The 19,412-nt window shown below is 37.9% G+C and overlaps 1 protein-coding gene across 1 annotated transcript in view; it reads left to right on the top strand.

Moving 5' to 3' along the window:
• Window positions 1–16,623: 16,623 nt before the first annotated feature.
• The window catches only part of LOC136828267 (uncharacterized), a 41,546-nt gene continuing 38,757 nt past the window's right edge, over window positions 16,624–19,412 (top strand). The window contains exon 1 of the mRNA XM_067086127.1: window positions 16,624–17,523. Within this exon, the coding sequence (XP_066942228.1) occupies window positions 16,905–17,523 (619 nt within the window). The 5' untranslated portion in view covers window positions 16,624–16,904. The remainder of the gene's footprint in view (window positions 17,524–19,412) is intronic.

Here is a 19,412-nt window from a genome sequence, read left to right as displayed (position 1 = left end):
CCGATGTATTTTGTCGAGCAATTAAAAAAATACATATAAATAAAAACGCATAAAAACTGCACCATTAAGACTTAAACGGTAAGATACCTCGTATAAACTGAATCAAAAAGGAAATTTTTTTTTTTCCCGTAGGGGGCTAGTGTCGTTAGTGCGCCTCGTGCGGTGCACTGTAGGCATTACCTAAGGTTCTTTTCGTTCCATTTTGAGGTTTTCATATTCTCTTTCTCCATCTTCACCTTTCAAACCTCTCAGTGTCAATTTCCGTTTCAGCGCTGAATGACCTCATGGACCCAAGTGCTTGGCGTTTGGCCTAAATTCTATATTCAGTTCAATTCAATTCTTTAGGAAAATTGTGATTTTTCGTGCATAAGAATATGGCAAGTGGCAATGCATTTGTATAATAATGAATAAAGAATAGAAAAGGAATAGGCCTACAAAGATTATGAAGACTAGGCAAATGAATGTGAAGATCCTCTATGTCCCCCCTCGCCCCGCCCCCGACAAGAATATGATAAGAATAGGTTGACTGAGAAACGAACAAATAATTCGAAATATATTGAAGTCAGACAATAAAAAAAAAAAAATAGAAACTGAATAGGCCTACAAAGCCTATGAAGACTATGCAAATGAGAGGGAAGGTCCCCCTTCGATAAGAATAAGATAAGAATGGGTTGACTGAACCGAAATACATTCAAGACAAAAATCGCCATAGCTTCATTAAACGTAAATACAGAAACGTTTTATTTTTAAGCGGAACAGGAATAAGAATATGACGACTGAGATTCGAACCGGCGGTAATCCGAACTATATCGAAGACGGGAAAAACATTCACTGACTTCACCGAACGGCAAATACCGTATTACAGCGTTTTTCGACGGAAGACGCGCGCCGGCTCGATAATAATTCAGGTATTTATTTATACTTGACCTGTCTCGAATTAGGCCGGCAAAAAGAGATTATTCCCTGCGCCGTCAGGCGGCTTATGCCGGTGATCTGAAAAGCTCCCTTTGCAACTGCATCGCATTTTCAATTCAATTACTTTCGCAAAGCCCTTCGGATTCGGAGCTATATAAATGCTTTTGTTTGGTCGCCTATTCGTTGGGGTTTTTCCTCTCTTGCGTTTGCTGGTGATTTTTCCTCTGTTTTTATTGTGTGACAGCAGTTACTGTCTCTCTCTCTCTCTCTCTCTCTCTCTCTCTCTCTCTCTCTCTCTCTCTTTGTTACTTCGTTGCCGCTTAGGCTAGACTCCACAGTTTGCTGGTAATTTTTCTCTATTTTTATGTTTGACAACAATTACTGTCTCTCTCTCTCTTTCTTTCTCTCTTCTCTCTCTCTCTCTCTCTCTCTCTCTCTCTCTCTCTCTCTCTCTCTTTGTTACTTCGTTGCTGCTTGAACTAGACTCCACAGTTTGCTGGTAATTTTTCTCTATTTTTATGTGTGACAACAAATTACTATCTCTTTCTCTCTCTCTCTCTCTCTCTCTCTCTCTCTCTCTCTTTCTGTTGCTGCTTGAACTCTCTCTCTCTTTGTTAGCTCATTTTCGCTATTTTTATGTGTGACAACAATTTAGACTCCTTCTCTTGCTCTCTCTTTTCTCTAGCTCATTGCCGCTTGGATTAGACTCCTTAGTTTGCTGGTAATTTTTCTCTATCCTTATATGTGACTCTCTCTCTCTCTCTCTCTCTCTCTCTCTTTCTCTCTCTTTTAGTTACCTCATTGCAGCTTGGACTAGATTCCTTAGGTATGCTGCAATTTTCAAAGCACTGATTTTTCTTTCAATGAATGGTCAAGGGAGCTTATGTTGCTAGGCGTCTGGCATTCCTTGATGGTCACCTATGCAAGCACTGGCCATACTCATTGTTCCTTGCTTTCTCTTATAGATCGATCAGCGACAGAGAAAAGTTACTTAGGGGATTCATCTCCGGTCACCCATTCATTCGCTGACCAAACCCAACGTTGAGTAATTTCACTGACTGTCTTATCTATAAATTACAGTTCACGTTTTAGTTGATAGTCATGATATAAAACGCTGTGCATTCATATATTTATTTTTTGTGTGTAACACATATCCCAGCTGGTCCGCTGGTATGGTCGCTAGCGTCGTGACATGCCGCTCAGATGTCGCGAGTTCGCGCCTCCCCGGGGCGATGAAGAAATCATTGGCTTTGTATCATGATCAGTTACTGCCGCAGTGTGGGGGGTCTGCGGTGGGAGGTCGAAACCAACACATTCTTTGGAAGCTTGAATTTCAAGTCAGTGGCCCCTTTGGTGTGCTTGTTCCGTGTGAATAGGTTTCAGCTACAGAAATAATAATAATATTAATAATAATAATAATGAAAGTGTACGTGTGCAATTCTATTACAAATTTTACAGTCCTTCTTTACATCTTTTCAGTGCCTAGATAATGATGCAACAGGTGTACTGTAAATTTGCTATGTGTTTTCAAAACAGACACAATCACAAAAACGTGTGGTGGCCACAAGCACTTCCATTTAGCATTTAGCCCAGTATAACAACACCCACAAAGTCAAATGCCCTTTGAGGCGAGGCTGTACTGTACTGTACTGTCCTGTACTGTACTGTAGCGACCTGACCAAGTCTGTAAACATCAGACATAGAACCTGTTATACTTCTTACACTTCTTCTGTCGCCCTCTCAACCTAATCCCCGTATTTGCATTGACCTGTGGACCTTTGCTTATGGGATTTCCTCGGGCACTTTGTCAGCCGTGGAAGGGTCGACAGTCCGCCCTCCTTGTGTGGTATGTATTAAAACTTCCTTCTCCCTTGGAATGCAGCGGGGGCGGGGGTGGGCGTAGGATGCCTCGGAAGGGGAGACAAGGAGTCCTTTTTTTGTTTGTGGATGTCAACACCTTTTCTCGGGTACCTCTGTCTTTTGTGGGCGTTGTTTGTCCGGCCTTTGATGGATTGGCGTCCCGTGCTTAAAGGAAGGGCGTGCCGTTAGTGGAAGATGTGTGGGCGTAAATGTATAAGATTTATGAATGTATACAAGGGGTTTTTGTGTGTATGATCGTTTACATATATCTTTCTGTGTATGTATGTATGTATGTGTGTGTATAGCCTATATATATATATATATATATATATATATATATATATATATATATATATATATATATATATATATATATATATATATGTGTGTGTGTGTGTGTTTATATATACATATATATTTATATATATATATACAGTATACATGTTTATATATGTGCATACATTTTCATATATACATATATATACATATAATATCACCCATCGCTAAACTAAATATTTTTCTTGTTTCGTATCTGAATAAAGTATTCCAGATATAATAATAATAATAATAATAATAATAATAATAATAATGATAATAAACCACTTCATTTCAGATCATTACCCCGTACAGTTCGCATTTCTATATAAAAAAAAATAACCTCGGTAATAACAATAAATGCACAACAAGAATTCGCAAAAGTAATAGTCTTTGTAATAAATCTCTCGTCGCTGACCATTGTTTCTGCGACGCTAAATTGTCGCGTGAGATTACATGAGAAAGAAATGAAGTGGAGATAAGAATATAAGCAATTAGAACGTATGCATGAAAGCCATATAAGCCGGAATAATAATGAGAGAGAGAGAGAGAGAGAGAGAGAGAGAGAGATTCATTAAGTTACGGGAAAAACTAAAGCCTTCTTACGTATAGATTGGAATTACTATGATGCCACTCTCCCTAGTCTATTCGACCATCCTGAATGCAGGTAATTTGTCAACCATCCTTAGTGCAGGTAGCCTAATTTGTCAACCATCCTTAATGCGGGTAATTTATCAACTATCCTTAATGCAGGTAATTTGTCAACCATCCTTAATGCAAGCAATTTGTCAGCCATCCTTCATACAGGTAATTTGTCAACCATCCTTAATGCAAGTAATTTGTCAACCATCCTTCATACAGATAATTTATCAACCATCCCTATTACAGGTGATTTATCAACCATCCTTAATACAGGTGACTTGTCAACCATTCTCCATATAGGTAATTTATCAACCATCCTTAGTACAGGTAATCTGTCAACCATTCTTAGTACAGGTAATTTTCCAACCATCATTAATGCAGGTAATTTGTCAACCATCCCTGATACAGGTAATTTTCAGCCACCCTTAATGCAAGTAATTTGTCAACCATCCTTCATACAGGTAATTTATCAACCATCCTTCATACAGGTAATTTATCAACCATCCTTCACACAGGTAATTTATCATACATCCTTCATACAGGTAATTTATGAACCATCCTTCATACAGGTAATTTATCAACATCCTTCATACAGGTAATTTATCAACCATCCTTCATACAGGTAATTTATCAACCATCCTTCATACAGGTAATTTGTCAACCATCCTTTCTACAGGTAATTTATCAACCATCCCTAATACAGGTAATTTGTCAACCATCCTTTCTACAGGTAACGGATAGGCAGGTAATGGCGGATGGCTCACCTTTAATTTGTGATGCTGCCTAAATGAATCAGGGCACTAAATGATTTGATGTTTAACAATAACGCCTGTTTGCATTCATTGCATAATGCCGGGTTCTCTCTCTCTCTCTCTCTCTCTCTCTCTCTCTCTCTCTCTCTCTCTCTCTCTCTCTCTCTAGCGAATACAGGCGAATTGATATCCAGCGTATGCTTGCGTACAGGAATGCAAGTATTTTTTTAATAATTCATACTCGTATGCATGCATGCAACATTAAATACAAGCAAATGAGTTGTTAAAATTGCCTTAATAACCACCTTCAATTCTCTTCTAATTACAACATTTGAATTTTGTACAACAAAAACCCTATAACAAAACGCTGCTTTTTTTTTATAAGATTTTTTCTCTGCATGGATAGACATTTTCATAAACTGGTACAAATATTCTTGTATTAATTCATACAGTTATACACTCCACACCGATTATCTCATCAAGCATACTCGAATCGGTATGTGGTGTATAAATGTATGAATCAATGCAAGAATATTTGCTATAATTTGTGACACTATTTATCCATGCAGAAAAAATATCATCACAACTCAGTAATGATTCCTGGCATTTTGATATAATAAATATATAATGAAATCATAAATATATAATGAATCATGGATATAAAATGAATCATGAATATATAATGAATCATAAATATATAATGAATCATAAATTTTCAATGAATCATGAATATATAATGAATCATGAATATGTAATGAATCATGAATATAAATTATAATAAATCATAAATACATAATGAATCATGACTGTATAATGAATCATAAATATATAATGAATCACGAATAATATATAATGAATCATAAATATATAATGAATCATAAATGTATAATAAATCATTAATATATAATGAATCATAAATATATAATGAATCATGACCTCCTTTCACGTAGTACATCAGCTTCGAAATCTGAAAGGTATTCTGCTACAATGAAAAGTGTGGCTACTGAACACTCAGCAGTAGCTGACTTCAGCGGGCTGACGCCATTCAGTTCAGTTAATTTTGGGTAGAATTCAGGATGGGTGGGCGATTTTTTTTTTTTGGAGGGGGGGGGAGGAGCAAGGGGTGGCGGGGGAGAGGGGGGAAAGGGCCAGGTTTGTCATCCTAAGAGTGATTTTGAAACTGAACTGTTGCGTTATTATTATTATTATTATTATTATTATTATTATTATTATTATTATCTTAGTGGTTTTTAAAGTGAACTGTCATATTATTATTAATATTATTATTCTTATTAAGAGTGGTTTTGAAACTGAACTGTCATATTATTATCAGAAGATGAATTATTATTATGTGGAACAAGTTCATTATCATTATTATTATTATTATTATTATTATTATTATTATTATTATTATTATTATTATTATTATTATATTATTCAAAGATGGTTTTTAAAATGAACTGTTCATTATTATTATTATTATTATTATTATTATTATTATTATTATTATTATTATATTATTATTATTATTATTAGTAGTGGTTTTGAAATTCATATGGAACTGTCATATTATTATTATTATTATTATTATTATTATTATTATTATTATTATTATTCAGAAGATGAAACCCTATTCATATGGAACAAGTTCATTATTATTATTATTATTATTATTATTATTCATTATTATTATTATTATTATTATTCAGAAGATGAACCCTATTCATATGGAACAAGTTCATTATTATTATTATTATTATTATTATTATTATTATTATTATTATTATTATTATTATTATTATTATTATTCAGAAGATGAACCCTATTCATATGGAACAAGTTCATTATTATTATTATTATTATTTATTATTATTATTATTATTATTATTATTATTATTATTATTATTATTATTATTCAGAAGATGAACCCTATTCATATGGAACAAGCCCACAAAAAAGGGCCATTGACTTGAAATTCAAGCTTCCAAAGAATCTGGCGTTCATTTGAAAGAAGTAACAAAAGATAATAAGGAATAGAGAAGGAAGAAATCAATTTAAAGAAAAGACAAAATAAAAAAAAAGTCATAAAATAAATAGATAAAAATATAAGTAGACCTTACAATACTTACTTGATATGTAGATTTTAAAACGCTTGGTAATATTTACCATGAGAGTCTATTGAATCAATGTCATAACAAATATGTTCTCATCGCATACCCATGTCATAAAAAATATAACATTAACATGATTAATATTAGCAGGTGAGAGATCAGTATAAGTTCGAATCAATGTCATAACAGCAATGCCCACATCACATGCACATGTCATAAAAAATATGACATTAGCATTAATTTCCAGCAAGTGAGATTACCACAGGTGCTATTACAACAACTACCCATGTCATAACAACAATGGCCCCACCGCGTACCCACGTCACAAAAAAAATATGACATTAACATTAATTTCCAGCAGGTGATATTACTACAGGTGATACGACAGCTGCCCATGTCATATCAGAGCGATAAGTACGAGTATGAGTCAATGTCATAACAACAATGACCCCACCCCATACCCACGTCATAAAAAAATATAACATTAATATTAAAATTTCCAGCAGGTGAGATTACAGGTGATACGACAACTCCCATGTCATAACAGAAGGGTTAGTACGAGTATGAATCAATGTCATAACAATAATGCCCAATCGCATACCCATGTCATAAAAAATATGACATTAACATTAATTTCCAGCAGGTGATATTACAAGCGTTATTACAACAACTGCCCATGTCATAACAGAGGGATAGGTGTGAGGATGAATCAATGTCATAACAAGTAATGCCTGCACCGCATACCCACGTTATAAAAAAATATGAACATGATTAATATTAGCAGGTGAGAGATAAGTATAAGCATGAATCAATGTCATAACAACAATGCCCTTATCACATACCCACGCCATAAAAAAATATGACATTAACATTAATTTCCAGCAGGCGAGATTACCCCAGGTGAAATACGACATTCAAATGCGATTAAAAGATTTGCCATTTTTGAGGTGCGGATAGAAGCATCCTGCCATTGTGCCCCGGCAAAATATTACTTGGCGCCACAAAAGCGACTAATTAATTACGCGGCAGCGCCGTTGTAAGGCTTGATTTTATATCAAATGATTAAGTCATAATTGTATTTGTAATTACTCTTGAATGGTTTCAGTTATTTACTTTTTTTTTTGTTTGTTTATTTGTGTGTGTGTTTTTTTTTGCGTCGTGGCCTTTTTTTTATAGTTCGTGCTTCCTTCTTTGAAAGTGTTGTATTTTTTTTTTTTTTTAGTGTTTGCATAAGGGTTGGAAAATTATATGTCAGCTATAAGATTTAATATAAAGTAATTTATGATTGTATGCAAATGTTATGAATTTTAACCTATAGAAGTCGACGCTCAAAATTGTAGCAGTGTGAGTTCTTAATTCTCATTATGCACGTTTAATTACCAGTTTACTTGCATATCTCTCTCTCTCTCTCTCTCTCTCTCTCTCTCTCTCTCTCTCTCTCTCTCTCTCTACCTCTCTATCAATAATAAAATGCGATATACATTCGCAATTTATGAGTACATATAAATTTTCCCTACAGAAATGGACGCTTATAAATGTGGTAATGTAAATTCTTGCTTGCATTATCAGTTTACTAGCGTCTCTCTCTCTCTCTCTCTCTCTCTCTCTCTCTCTCTCTCTCTCTCTCTCTGGACGTAAAAGAAATAAACGCAGGTGAAAGCAGAATATCGTCTACTTACCTAGACCATAATGTCAACCACAAGCCGATATTTGAAGTATGCATTTCACACAAAAACCTCCTTATGTAAATATATAATAATAACGATAATTGACTACCCATGGCCATCGGGAATATCTGCTGGTCAAATTACCAACTGAGAGAGAGAGAGAGAGAGAGAGAGAGAGAGAGAGACAGACAGACAGACAGAGAGCTTCTTCAAATTTTTCACTAAGAATGTCATCATATATCATAATTGATTTCATAATTGACCAGGTAAGATTTCTGCTACAAGGTAAGCCACATTTCCCCCCCAGCTCAGACCCCCACTCTCATCATGGGGAAACAATTCCAGTTCATCAAACTCTCTCTCTCTCTCTCTCTCTCTCTCTCTCTCTATCTCTCTTAGCACGTGGTGGACAATTCAAGCACCTTGTAGCTGAGTGTGTGAGTGTCACACTAACCTCAGCTATTTTTGTCACTGTGGGTTTCCAAGTCCTGTTTGTGTGTATGTGTGTGTATGTGTGTGTGTGTGTGTAACACCTATTTCATCATCTTCCATTTTGCTTCCCTAAGCATTCTCAAGTCGTAACTGCTTGTGTGTGTGTGTGTGTTGTGTGTGTGTATAACACTTCCGTCATCTTTCATTTCATTCTCATAAGAGTTAGCCTACAAGTCCTGAGTGTGTTTGTGCGTATGTGTGTGTGTGTATGTGTGCGCGCAGGCACGTAATACCCCCAACTCTAAGTGTTCCAAAGTCCTGACTGTATGTGTGCGTATTTTTGTTTGTGTGTGTATATATATGTATGCGCGTAGGCACGTAACACCACCCCCAGCCAACCCCCAATCTACTTCAATCCCCAAAGAGTTCCGTAACACCACCATAACACACGCTGTTACGTAGACCGTCGGCGTCGCAGGTGCCAAGCGGAACACCGAACACCGCCGCCCCCAACTTCTACGAAGTCGTTATGAGGGTCAACACCTTGTAACACCACCTGGCTCTCAAGACGATTCCATAACCGGCTTAGGGCGCCTTAGACGGCGACTTGAGGGTTACAGCGTCTTGGAGGGCTTAATAATTGTCGCCCGAGATAATGGAATCAAAGGCGCCTTCCTCCTCCTCCTCCTCCTCCTCCTCCTACTCTTCCATGCAGAAGGCGCCGTAGACCGCTCCAAGGCTGCTGATGTTGTTGTTGCCCGCTCCATATGAAGAGAGAGAGAGAGAGAGAGAGAGAGAGAGAGAGAGAGAGAGAGAGAGAGAATAGATTAGGATTGAGCTGGTTCGTGTTTCAGTACGCACAAATACACAGAGCGAAGGACTTATAAGAGAGAGAGAGAGAGAGAGAGAGAGAGAGAGAGAGAGAGAGAGAGAGAGAGAGAGGCTTTGTAGTATAGTGGAATAGATTGGGATTAAGCAAGTTCGTGTTTTAGTACACACAAATACACAAAGGAAAGGATTTGTAAGTAGGTTAGCGCGTGTAAATACACACGGAACTACACAAAGACTGAACATATTCTAAGCAGGGTATACGTGTTTATAATTGTACACATGTACGTTATACGTGTTTTATTTTATTTATAAGTATGTCAGCTTTTTTTCATTTTTCGTATTTAGCATTCTTTTCCTGAATTCTGTTTGCTCCTAAAGTCCTTAGCTGGAAATTAATTGTATGCAACTGTATTTAATTGTTATCATTTTTCTTATCTTTACTGCTATTCTCTATATTACTACTGTCATTACCATTATCATGAATACTATCATTATTATTATTATTATTATTATTACTACTACTTTGGCATCTGTAAAATCCTTTTATCTCGTGTATCTAAATTAAGCGTGTATTGTACAGGTATTTTCTCTACTTTGTATGTTCCTTGTATAAGTCCCTGAGCTGAAATAAAGGATATTATTATTATTATTATTATTATTATTTATTATTAATGTGTGTAAATAAACTAATAATGGATTGCTTTTGTAAATACACATATATCAATGCAAGAAAGGGTTGCGCTAAGTATACTCTAGAGTGTTTGTAAATACACACATGCACATTACGTGTTTTTTATTTGATTCACTTAAGCCGAGATACGAATGAAAGGATATTTGCATTAGTTAGCGTGTTTATGAAATCACACTTGCACTTTGTGTGTTTTTCTCCATTTTAGTTTTCTGTAAAAGAAGGCTATTGTACCGGCTTTGTCTGTCCGTCCGCACTTTATTCTGTCCGCACTTTTTCTTCCGCATTTTATTCTGTCCGCACTTTAGGCTATTCTGTCCGCACTTTATTCTATCCGCACTGTTTTTTGCCCGCACTTTTTTCTGTCCGCAATTTTTCTTTCCGCATTTTATTATGTCCGAACTTTATTCTGTCCGCACTTTATTCTATCCGCACTGTTTTTTGCCCTCACTTTTTTCTGTCCGCACTTTATTCTGTCCACACTTTATTCTGTCCCCACTTTATTCTGTCCGCACCTTATTCTGTCCGCGCTGTTTTCTGACCGCACTTTATTCTGTCTGCACTTTTTCTGTCGGCACTTTTCTGTCCGCCCTCAGATCTTAAAAACTAATGAGGCTAGAGGGCTGCAAATTCGTATGTTGATCATCCACCCTCCAATCATCAAACATACCAAATTGCAGCCCTCTAGCCTCAGTAGTTTTCATTTTATTTAAGGTTAAAGTTAGCCACAGTCGTGCTTCTGGCAATGATATAGGATAGGCCACCACCAGGCGGTGATTACAGTTTCATGGTCCGCGGCTCGTACAGCATTATACCGAGACCACCTAAAGATAGATCTGTTTTCGTTGGCTTTGATTATGCGCTGTACAGAAAACTCGATTTCGCCGAAGAAACTCCGGCGCATTTCTTACATGTTATTTATGAATGTCGTTACGCATTTAGCCTACCTAAAATATTTGTGTACAGTGAGATGAAATGTAACACCAATTATACGTAGCAGTAATTATTATCATTATTGTATTGGTAAAATATTCGTCTTGATACCATATTTTTATATATATCTAATTTACCGGCACACTGTGTTTAGGTCTTGTCCGGAAATGCTAGCAAGTCTATTATTATTATTATTATTACATTGTTAAAATATCCTTCTTGATACCATATCTCTCTGTTTCCAATTTACTTGCTTACAGTCCTTACGGCTTGTCCGGAAATACAGAAAAGCCTATTTTTACTGTTATTATTATTATTATTTGAAGGGAGTAGATTTTTAAACAGGTCTTATTAAAAGGATGGCTGTATTATGCGAATTTATCTTATATAGTGTATTTTCTATCCTCTTATGATTCCTTTTCAGGCTCAGCGATGTTAGTCAGTAACTGGCCGATATTCATGTTGGAAAAGGACAGTGCGGAATATTGGAAGTCTTTATTACAATATTCAATCAGAAATCGTTCGTCTGGGTTCAGGTTCTATTGTAGGTACCGTCGACATGTTTCGACCAGCTCGTTGGTCATCCTCTGGACGTGGTTGCAGAAGGTCTGAAGAAACGATGTGCTCGGGTTTGTATTTATAGGGGAGGTCATGATCGGTGCTGAATTATGATTGGCTGCCGGGGCATGTACCCTCGGGCGGAGCCTTCCCATCCAAGTTCTGTTTTCGTCTTGCGTGCGAGCGGCGTTGTAGTGCTGAGGATGAAGAGAAGAATTTCGATCCTCGGATGCCGAATTTTGATTTGCTCGTACGCTATGGCGATCGCTCGGTGCATGTCTCCTGGCTGCCGTGGGGAGGAGAAAGGTTTCTTGCGTAATGTTGAGTGTTGGTTTCTCCTTCCCAATGTGCAATGCTTCCAAGAGGCGTAGGCGGCGGTGGTCGGTAATTTGGTCAATCACTTCGATGTTCGTGATTATGTCTTTTCTTGCTATCCTCTGGTTATGGACGGTCCTGGCATGATTAAAGATAGCCCCTCTTGGGCGTGGCAGGAAATCCTTTTGGAGAAACGCATGGTGGTCATACCGATGTAGGAACCGAGGCATCCTCGGACGGGGCATGAGTACCGGTATACCACGTTGGTTTTCTTCAAGGGGTCCTGCTGAGGGGGGGCTGGGTTGTTGCGCATAACCAGGCTGCTCGTCTTTCTGCTCTTGTAATAGATGACCAGATGTATGTTTCTGTTGGAGTCAACAGGCTGACATTATTCTTGATGATGTTTTTGAGGGCAGCCAATCATAATTCAGCACCGATCATGACCTGTTTTACCAATTGCACATCGTTTTTTCCTGCAACCACGTCCAGAGGATGACCAACGAGCTGGTCGAAACAGGTCGACGGTACCCTTTAGAACCTGAACCCAGACGAACGATTTCTGATTGAATATTGTAATAAAAGAATATTCCGCACACTGTCCTTTTCCAACATGAATATCGGCCAGTTACTGACTAACATCGCTGAGCCTGAAAAGCGAATCATAAGGAAGACACTATATAAGATAAATTCGCATAATACAGCCATCCTTTTTAATAAGACCTATTATCATTATTATTATTATTATTATTATTATTATTATTATTATTATTATTATTATTATTATTGTTATCATTATTATTATTATTATTATTATTATTATTATTATTATTATTATCATGACCATCGGAAAAGGGACAGAATGCATTACTGATTACATACACAGTATTCCATACTACAAAAAGTCTATTATTATTATTATCACTATTATTATTACTGTCGGAAAAGGGACAGAATTCATTGCTGATTATAAACACAGTCTTCCACACTACCTTTTTAATTTATATTCTGAAAGACTGCAACGACAGTCAGATAGAAAAGCTTGCACGCGAGGAGTTGTACAGAAATAATTCTTATTTTCTACCATATTTAGGACGCTATAAAGCATTACTCACTTCTAAGAGTCCCCGTGTATAGACGTAAGTATGTCGAGGATTCGTGTGTATATGTATACGATACTGTTTTCCAATTGTTAGTTTTTTTTTATATACGGAAAAATGGTCTCCTTTTGCGCCGATATTGAGGAAATCACCCTTGATTGTACAAGAATATTTGAACTTTCTTTGTCTGTTGTAAAGGCGGAGCCATAAATTAAGTTACTATCATTCCTAATTTTAAACCTCAAATATATATATATATATATATATATATATATATATATATATATATATATATATATAGAGAGAGAGAGAGAGAGAGAGAGAGAGAGAGAGAGAGAGAGAGAGAGAGAGAGAGAGAGAGAGAGAGAGAGAGAGAGAGAGAGGAACACTGCAGACTTCAGTTACTCACATAATTCTGAGTTCTTCCTCTCACATAATTTCTATAGTTTTGTATGGTTATATCTCTGCATACCTCATTTTAAGGCACGGATTCCGATTGGCTGAACGGATGGGCGTGTCAGCCACTTAGCCAATCAGATAAAACAAGCGGTAATTTAGAGAGACACTGAATGAAACTTTACCTGTCACCCTCTTCAGAGAGGAGTGAACTAAGACTCATATCATCGCCGTGAGATATCTTGACTGATCCTGCAGGCATTACTTAAATTTCTTTGCAACGTGCCTTCGGCCCCTAGCTGCAACCTCTTACGTTCCTTTTACTGTACCTCCTTTCATATTCTCTCTTCCATTTCACTTTCCACCCTCTCCTGACAACTGATTCATAGTGCAACTGCTTTGAGGTTTTCCTCCTGTTACGCCTTTCAAACCTTTTTACTGTCAATTTCCGTTTCAGCGCTGAATGACCCCATAGGTCTCAGTGCTTGGCCTTTGGCCTAAATTCTATACTCAGTTCAATTCTATCTTGACTGATCATATGCGTGAGCGGTACTTCAAAAGGTGTTAGTGCGCGGTACTCGTTTTTGTATTAGCCTATTTATGTTCTGATTAGGTGTTTTGATGTTATACTGGTTTTTCCCCTGAGTTTAATTTTTTATTTTCACTGTAAAAGACGCTTATGTAATTTAATATCTGATTGAATAAAATATAATTCAATCAGATATAAGATGATTTGAGCATCTTTTTTTTAATAAGTGATTTACGGGTAAATGGAATTAACAGGTAATATTGTGTTATCAGAGGTCTTGTTAAATTGTTAGGTTACTAATGTACCCGTAGCACAAAAAAAAAAAAAAAAAAAAAGACGGAATGTTAAAAGTTGAGACGGTAAGATCCAACCGATATAGGTGGTCGAGACAGCAAGTCCCGGCCCTAGGAACGTTACGTACTGTACATTGAACTGAACTAAATTGAATAAAGAATTTAGGCCAAAGGCCAAGCATTGGGACCTATGAGGTCATTCAGCGCTGAAAAGGTTTGAAAGGTGTAACAGGAGGAATACCTCAAAGCAGTTGCACTATGAATCAATTGTTATAGGAGAGGGTGGAAAGTAAGATGAAAGAAAGAGAATACGAAAGGAGGTACAGTAAAAGGAACGAAAGAGGTTGCAGTTAGGGGCCGAAGGCACGCTGCAAAGAACCTTAAGTAATGCCTACAGTGCACCGCATGAGGTGCACTGACGGCACTACCTCCCTACGGGAGTTCCGTACTATATTGCATATTGATAAATATGGACCAGCCGTGGGACAAGTTGACATTGTAAATTATTTTTTGAAAATAAGAAATATTTAGTAAAAAAAAATAGAATATTCCACTAAAACTGCCTAGGAATGTCTTAAGTTCAAATAATAATATTCTGAAGACTGTCAATCTCAACAGTACATAGACGATTGCCTACGTGGTATTAAGTATTATGAGACACTTCTTATGTAGGCGTATTCTATGAAATGTTTCTGTAGCCTGCTAAATGCTCTTTGGTAACCTGCTCTCATTAAATAAAATTCTTTGGTAAGTTTGTTCAAGAATGTTATTATGTTCCCCTATTCTCGAAGGCGATATTTTCATGAGCATATTCGTGAAACGCCTTTGCTTGGGTAAGCTCTGGGATTTTGTCAAATAAACATTCTTAAGTAAATATATCTTTGAAATGATTCTAATCTACAGTAGTCAGGTTCTGTCATTCTTGAGGAAGTATATTAATTTTTATGATGTGGTTATTTTTGTATCATTGCTTAATGTTACACTTTTATCAAAGCTCATGGAACAGACCAGTTAATGCTCCAATCATTTTCAGGCCTACGGGAAACAAACAAATAAATAAATAAAATAAAATAAAATAAAAAAGACGAATGAAGCAGAAAAGATTGATCGTAACGCTTAAAAAAACGATAGACCGTTGTACTTCCCTGTTACCAGTCAACGCTAATATATGTTAAAATATAGACCGTAAAATTTTTTTCCAAACTATTTATTAACAGATACCTAAATACATCATTCATATGCATATAAGACATCATAAATCTATGAAAAACTTATTTATTAGCAGATAGCATGTCACAATATCTTCCTTTATATTTTTTAACACCTACTGAGGAGATAATTATCACCAAATAGCAATCACGTAGGAGTTGCGTGACGCCAGCTGAATCGTCACGATCAATCAATCGGTCTTCGTCAGCGCTCTTTCACCTGGAATGAGATTATTCTAAATGTCAGGACACGAATGAAAATCCAATTACGTATATAGCAGTATATAACTTCAGGAATATTATTCCCCCCGCTGTAATTAACGCTTTTCTGTAATCAGCTAATTTAATGCGCATTTGTAAAATGTTAAATGATTTAACGCCTAATTAAGCAATGGAAAAGTCTTTGACTCATTTTCCCCAACTTTTTAAGCATCGCTGACGTTGACAGGCGGTGTGAGAAAAGGGGAGAGAGAGAGAGAGAGAGAGAAAGAGAGAGAGAGAGAGAGAGAACGGAGGGGAGATCGAGGATACAAAGCTGTCAGTAACTCCAGCATATTGAGATAGATTAACTTCCCAATATCCCAATTTCAACACCCATCCAGTCATCAGTCAGCCAGTTAGCCAGTCAGTCTCGCCTGTTGCTTCTAGTGAACGTGCAATAAGTCTAATTTTTTTTTTAAATGAGTGACTGACGGGTGAACGGAATTAACTGTTCATATTTTCGTGCTACAGATCAATCACCCTCTCCCGTCGACTTCCTTCCGGCGTCTTAAGTTTCTTAAATTTCATTCGATGCGACTCAAATGGATAGAAGAGATCTGATAGCCATAGTCGAAATCCCTTAACGGCGAGAGAACTCCCGGGAACGCCCGTGATTCCCCCTCCCCACCCCCGCTGCGGCGGCCGCCCATTGGCCAGCGCAAATCCCGCTGAACGAATGAGCGCCGCTCGTTGGCAGAGGGGCGTGGCTGAGACGATTCCGCGGCTTATCAGCGGTCACGGACGGCCATGGGAGGAGCTTAAGTATTCAAAACTGATTTATGGTGAGTGATGAGAGATGAATTGCTCACTCACTCGCCAGTCGTGCGACGCAGGTGACTGACGCCGAGGCGCGAGAGCAACTCTCAGTGCGTTTTCGATGTGGAATTGAGACTAGAGACGACGACGACAGTTTCTGTGGACGGTTGTTGTTGTGAGTTCCCCAAGGACGCCGCACGTACTTTTTTCAGTGAACTTCCTCTCCTTCCTGAAGGGAATCCCTCCTCCTCCTTCGACGAGCTCCGTCTGAACCGCTTGGCTTTGTCGTGAGCCCCGGGCGTCGTCCTCCCGAAGAGTTGCAAAGTGGCGACTGCTGGTGGCAAGATGGTGGAGACAGGGAGCGTGAGGTCTTCGGGATCGTCTCCGGTGTCGTCCACTCTCCCTCCGCTGGCTCCGCCTGCTGGCCTGCCGCTGCCCGCGGCCGTGTCTGTGTCGGTCTCCGACCACCTCACCTCCTCCTCCTCCCCGCTACCCTGCTTGGCACCGCTGCCCCACTACCCCTACCCGTCTTACCTCCACCACCTGACGCAGTACATGGGCGCCAGCGACCCCCTCAAGCAATACCTGGCGTCCAGCGACCACCTGAAGCACTACCTGACCTCCGAGCACCTCAAGTACCTGATGCCCGAGCACATGAGACTATACCTGGGCCACGAGCACCTCAAGGCCTACGGCGCCGGGGGCGCCGCCGCGGCCTCCGACCACCTGAAGATGCCCTTGCAGTTCCCCGACCCTCTCAAGAGCTACGCCTCGGCCTCGGAACAGCTGAGGTGCCTGGCCTCCGGGGAGGCCACAGAGGGCGGCATGCTGCCCCCGGCGTCGAGGGCGCCGTCGTCCGTGTTCACCATAGAGAGCCTCTTGGCCCCCAGGACTTCCGCAGGAGGACCCCGCCTGCCCCCGGCGCCGTTTCCGGCGCTCCCTCGGTCACATTACGATCTCCTCGGTAAGGGTTTGAGTTTCTGTACAGAATTCGATTTTGTCTGTTCCTGTCTGTTAATCTGTCCTGGTATAGTGTGAGTGGGTGGTGCACTATATAAGAATAATGAGACTATTGTGCATGATTAACTTGACTCATATTTTAAATGACACTGTATTAAAATGTATCACTAGCTTTGTGTTGTGTATATATATGTATATATATATATATATATATATATATATATATATATATATATATATATATATATATATATATATATATATATATATATATATATATATATATATATATATATATTAATATATATATATACAGTATGTGTATTAATTATATTTATACCTATAAATATTTATACATATTTGTGTGAGTAAATGATTTCTATATTTTTATATCAGTAGCTTTGCTGCTGCTATATATGAAATAAGACTGTATTTATGTATCTTTACCGTTATAGACATAGAATATTACACATTTTTTTCTCCGTCATTGCAGCGTAGGCTACGTTCTTCCAGCGGATTTTTTTTTCCATGCACGCAACTTTTTTTCGCAGTATTAGAGTATTTACCTAAAGAATAACAAAACCGTGGTTTATGTTGCAATTTGAATTGATGCGATGCATTAATGGGTATGCAGATATAACTCATGGGAATTATTTTGTAATTGTTCAAGTAAAAATAGCCTCGGCCTAAGCTACGCTTAGTTACGGTAAAACTATTTTTTTTATAGTGTGCTTGTGTGCTTTCGCGCGAGTGACGGGAAGGGAGTTAAGCCTGACCATTTAAATTTCTTTGTTCTGTTGTTTATTATCATCACCATTATCATTATCATCTCCAAGATTATATTTGGAGGACCTCCGATTGTTACTTTATTGTCTTATTTCATTGCTATCATTATCATCAACTCCAAGATAATATTTGGAGGACTTCCAATTATTTTTTATATTGTCATTATTATCGTTATCATCAACTCCCAGATTATCATAATATCATCACTCCGATTATTTTTTTAATTATCATCATCTGGATTATTGGAGGCCCTCCGATTATTTTTTAATAATATCATCATGATTATTTTAGTACCTCCGATTATTTTTTCTTTATCATCTCCAAGATTATTGACCCGACTACATTTTTATTGTCATTATTATCATTATCATCTTCAAGATAATATTTGGAGGACCTCCGACTATCTCTTAATTATCATCATTATTGTCATCTCCAAGATTAAATTTGGAGGACCTCCTGCGTCCCAGCTTGAAGGGTTTATTTATTTTGTCGGTCGTATAAATCTTTAATATTAACCTGTTCGTCTGCTTCGTAATTATCGTGTTTATTTTAATAGACGTATCTGGAATTCCTTCCCCGAGATCTCTTTAAGCGTTCGTATCTTTGCTGAACAGTCTGCGTGCTGCATTAATAAGTCTTCGCATTTTATATTTATTCTGTCTAATTTCTCTTAACATCTAGGGTTCGAAATTGTCTTAGAATAATAATAATAATAATAGAGCAAATGCAGAGTAGGGGGTCAGGGCTACAGTGGGCCTACTGTAGATATTTCTGTAGAAGGCATTTCAGAGAGAATATATCCTAACCAGACTTGCCTTTACCGAACCTTACCTTGGACGCAGTGTCCTAACCTGGCCGGGGGAGCTTCGCCCCCCTCCCTGGACCCCCCCAAGTAATTCGTGACCCCCCGTACTCTACATACTACCCATAATAATGATAATATTTTTATTATTATTATCAAGAAGATGAACCCTATCCATATGGAACAAGCCCACCACAGGGGCCATTGACTTGAAATTCAGGCTTCCAAAGAATATTAAGGTGTCCATTCGAAAGACGTAACGGAAGGTAATGGGAAATACGGAAACGGAGATCAGTTATTAGATA

Source organism: Macrobrachium rosenbergii, chromosome 42 (assembly GCF_040412425.1).
Source record: "Macrobrachium rosenbergii isolate ZJJX-2024 chromosome 42, ASM4041242v1, whole genome shotgun sequence".
Classification (NCBI taxonomy): domain Eukaryota; kingdom Metazoa; phylum Arthropoda; class Malacostraca; order Decapoda; family Palaemonidae; genus Macrobrachium; species Macrobrachium rosenbergii.
Note: the sequence above shows the minus strand (reverse complement) of the source record. Positions and strands in the feature narration are given on the sequence as shown.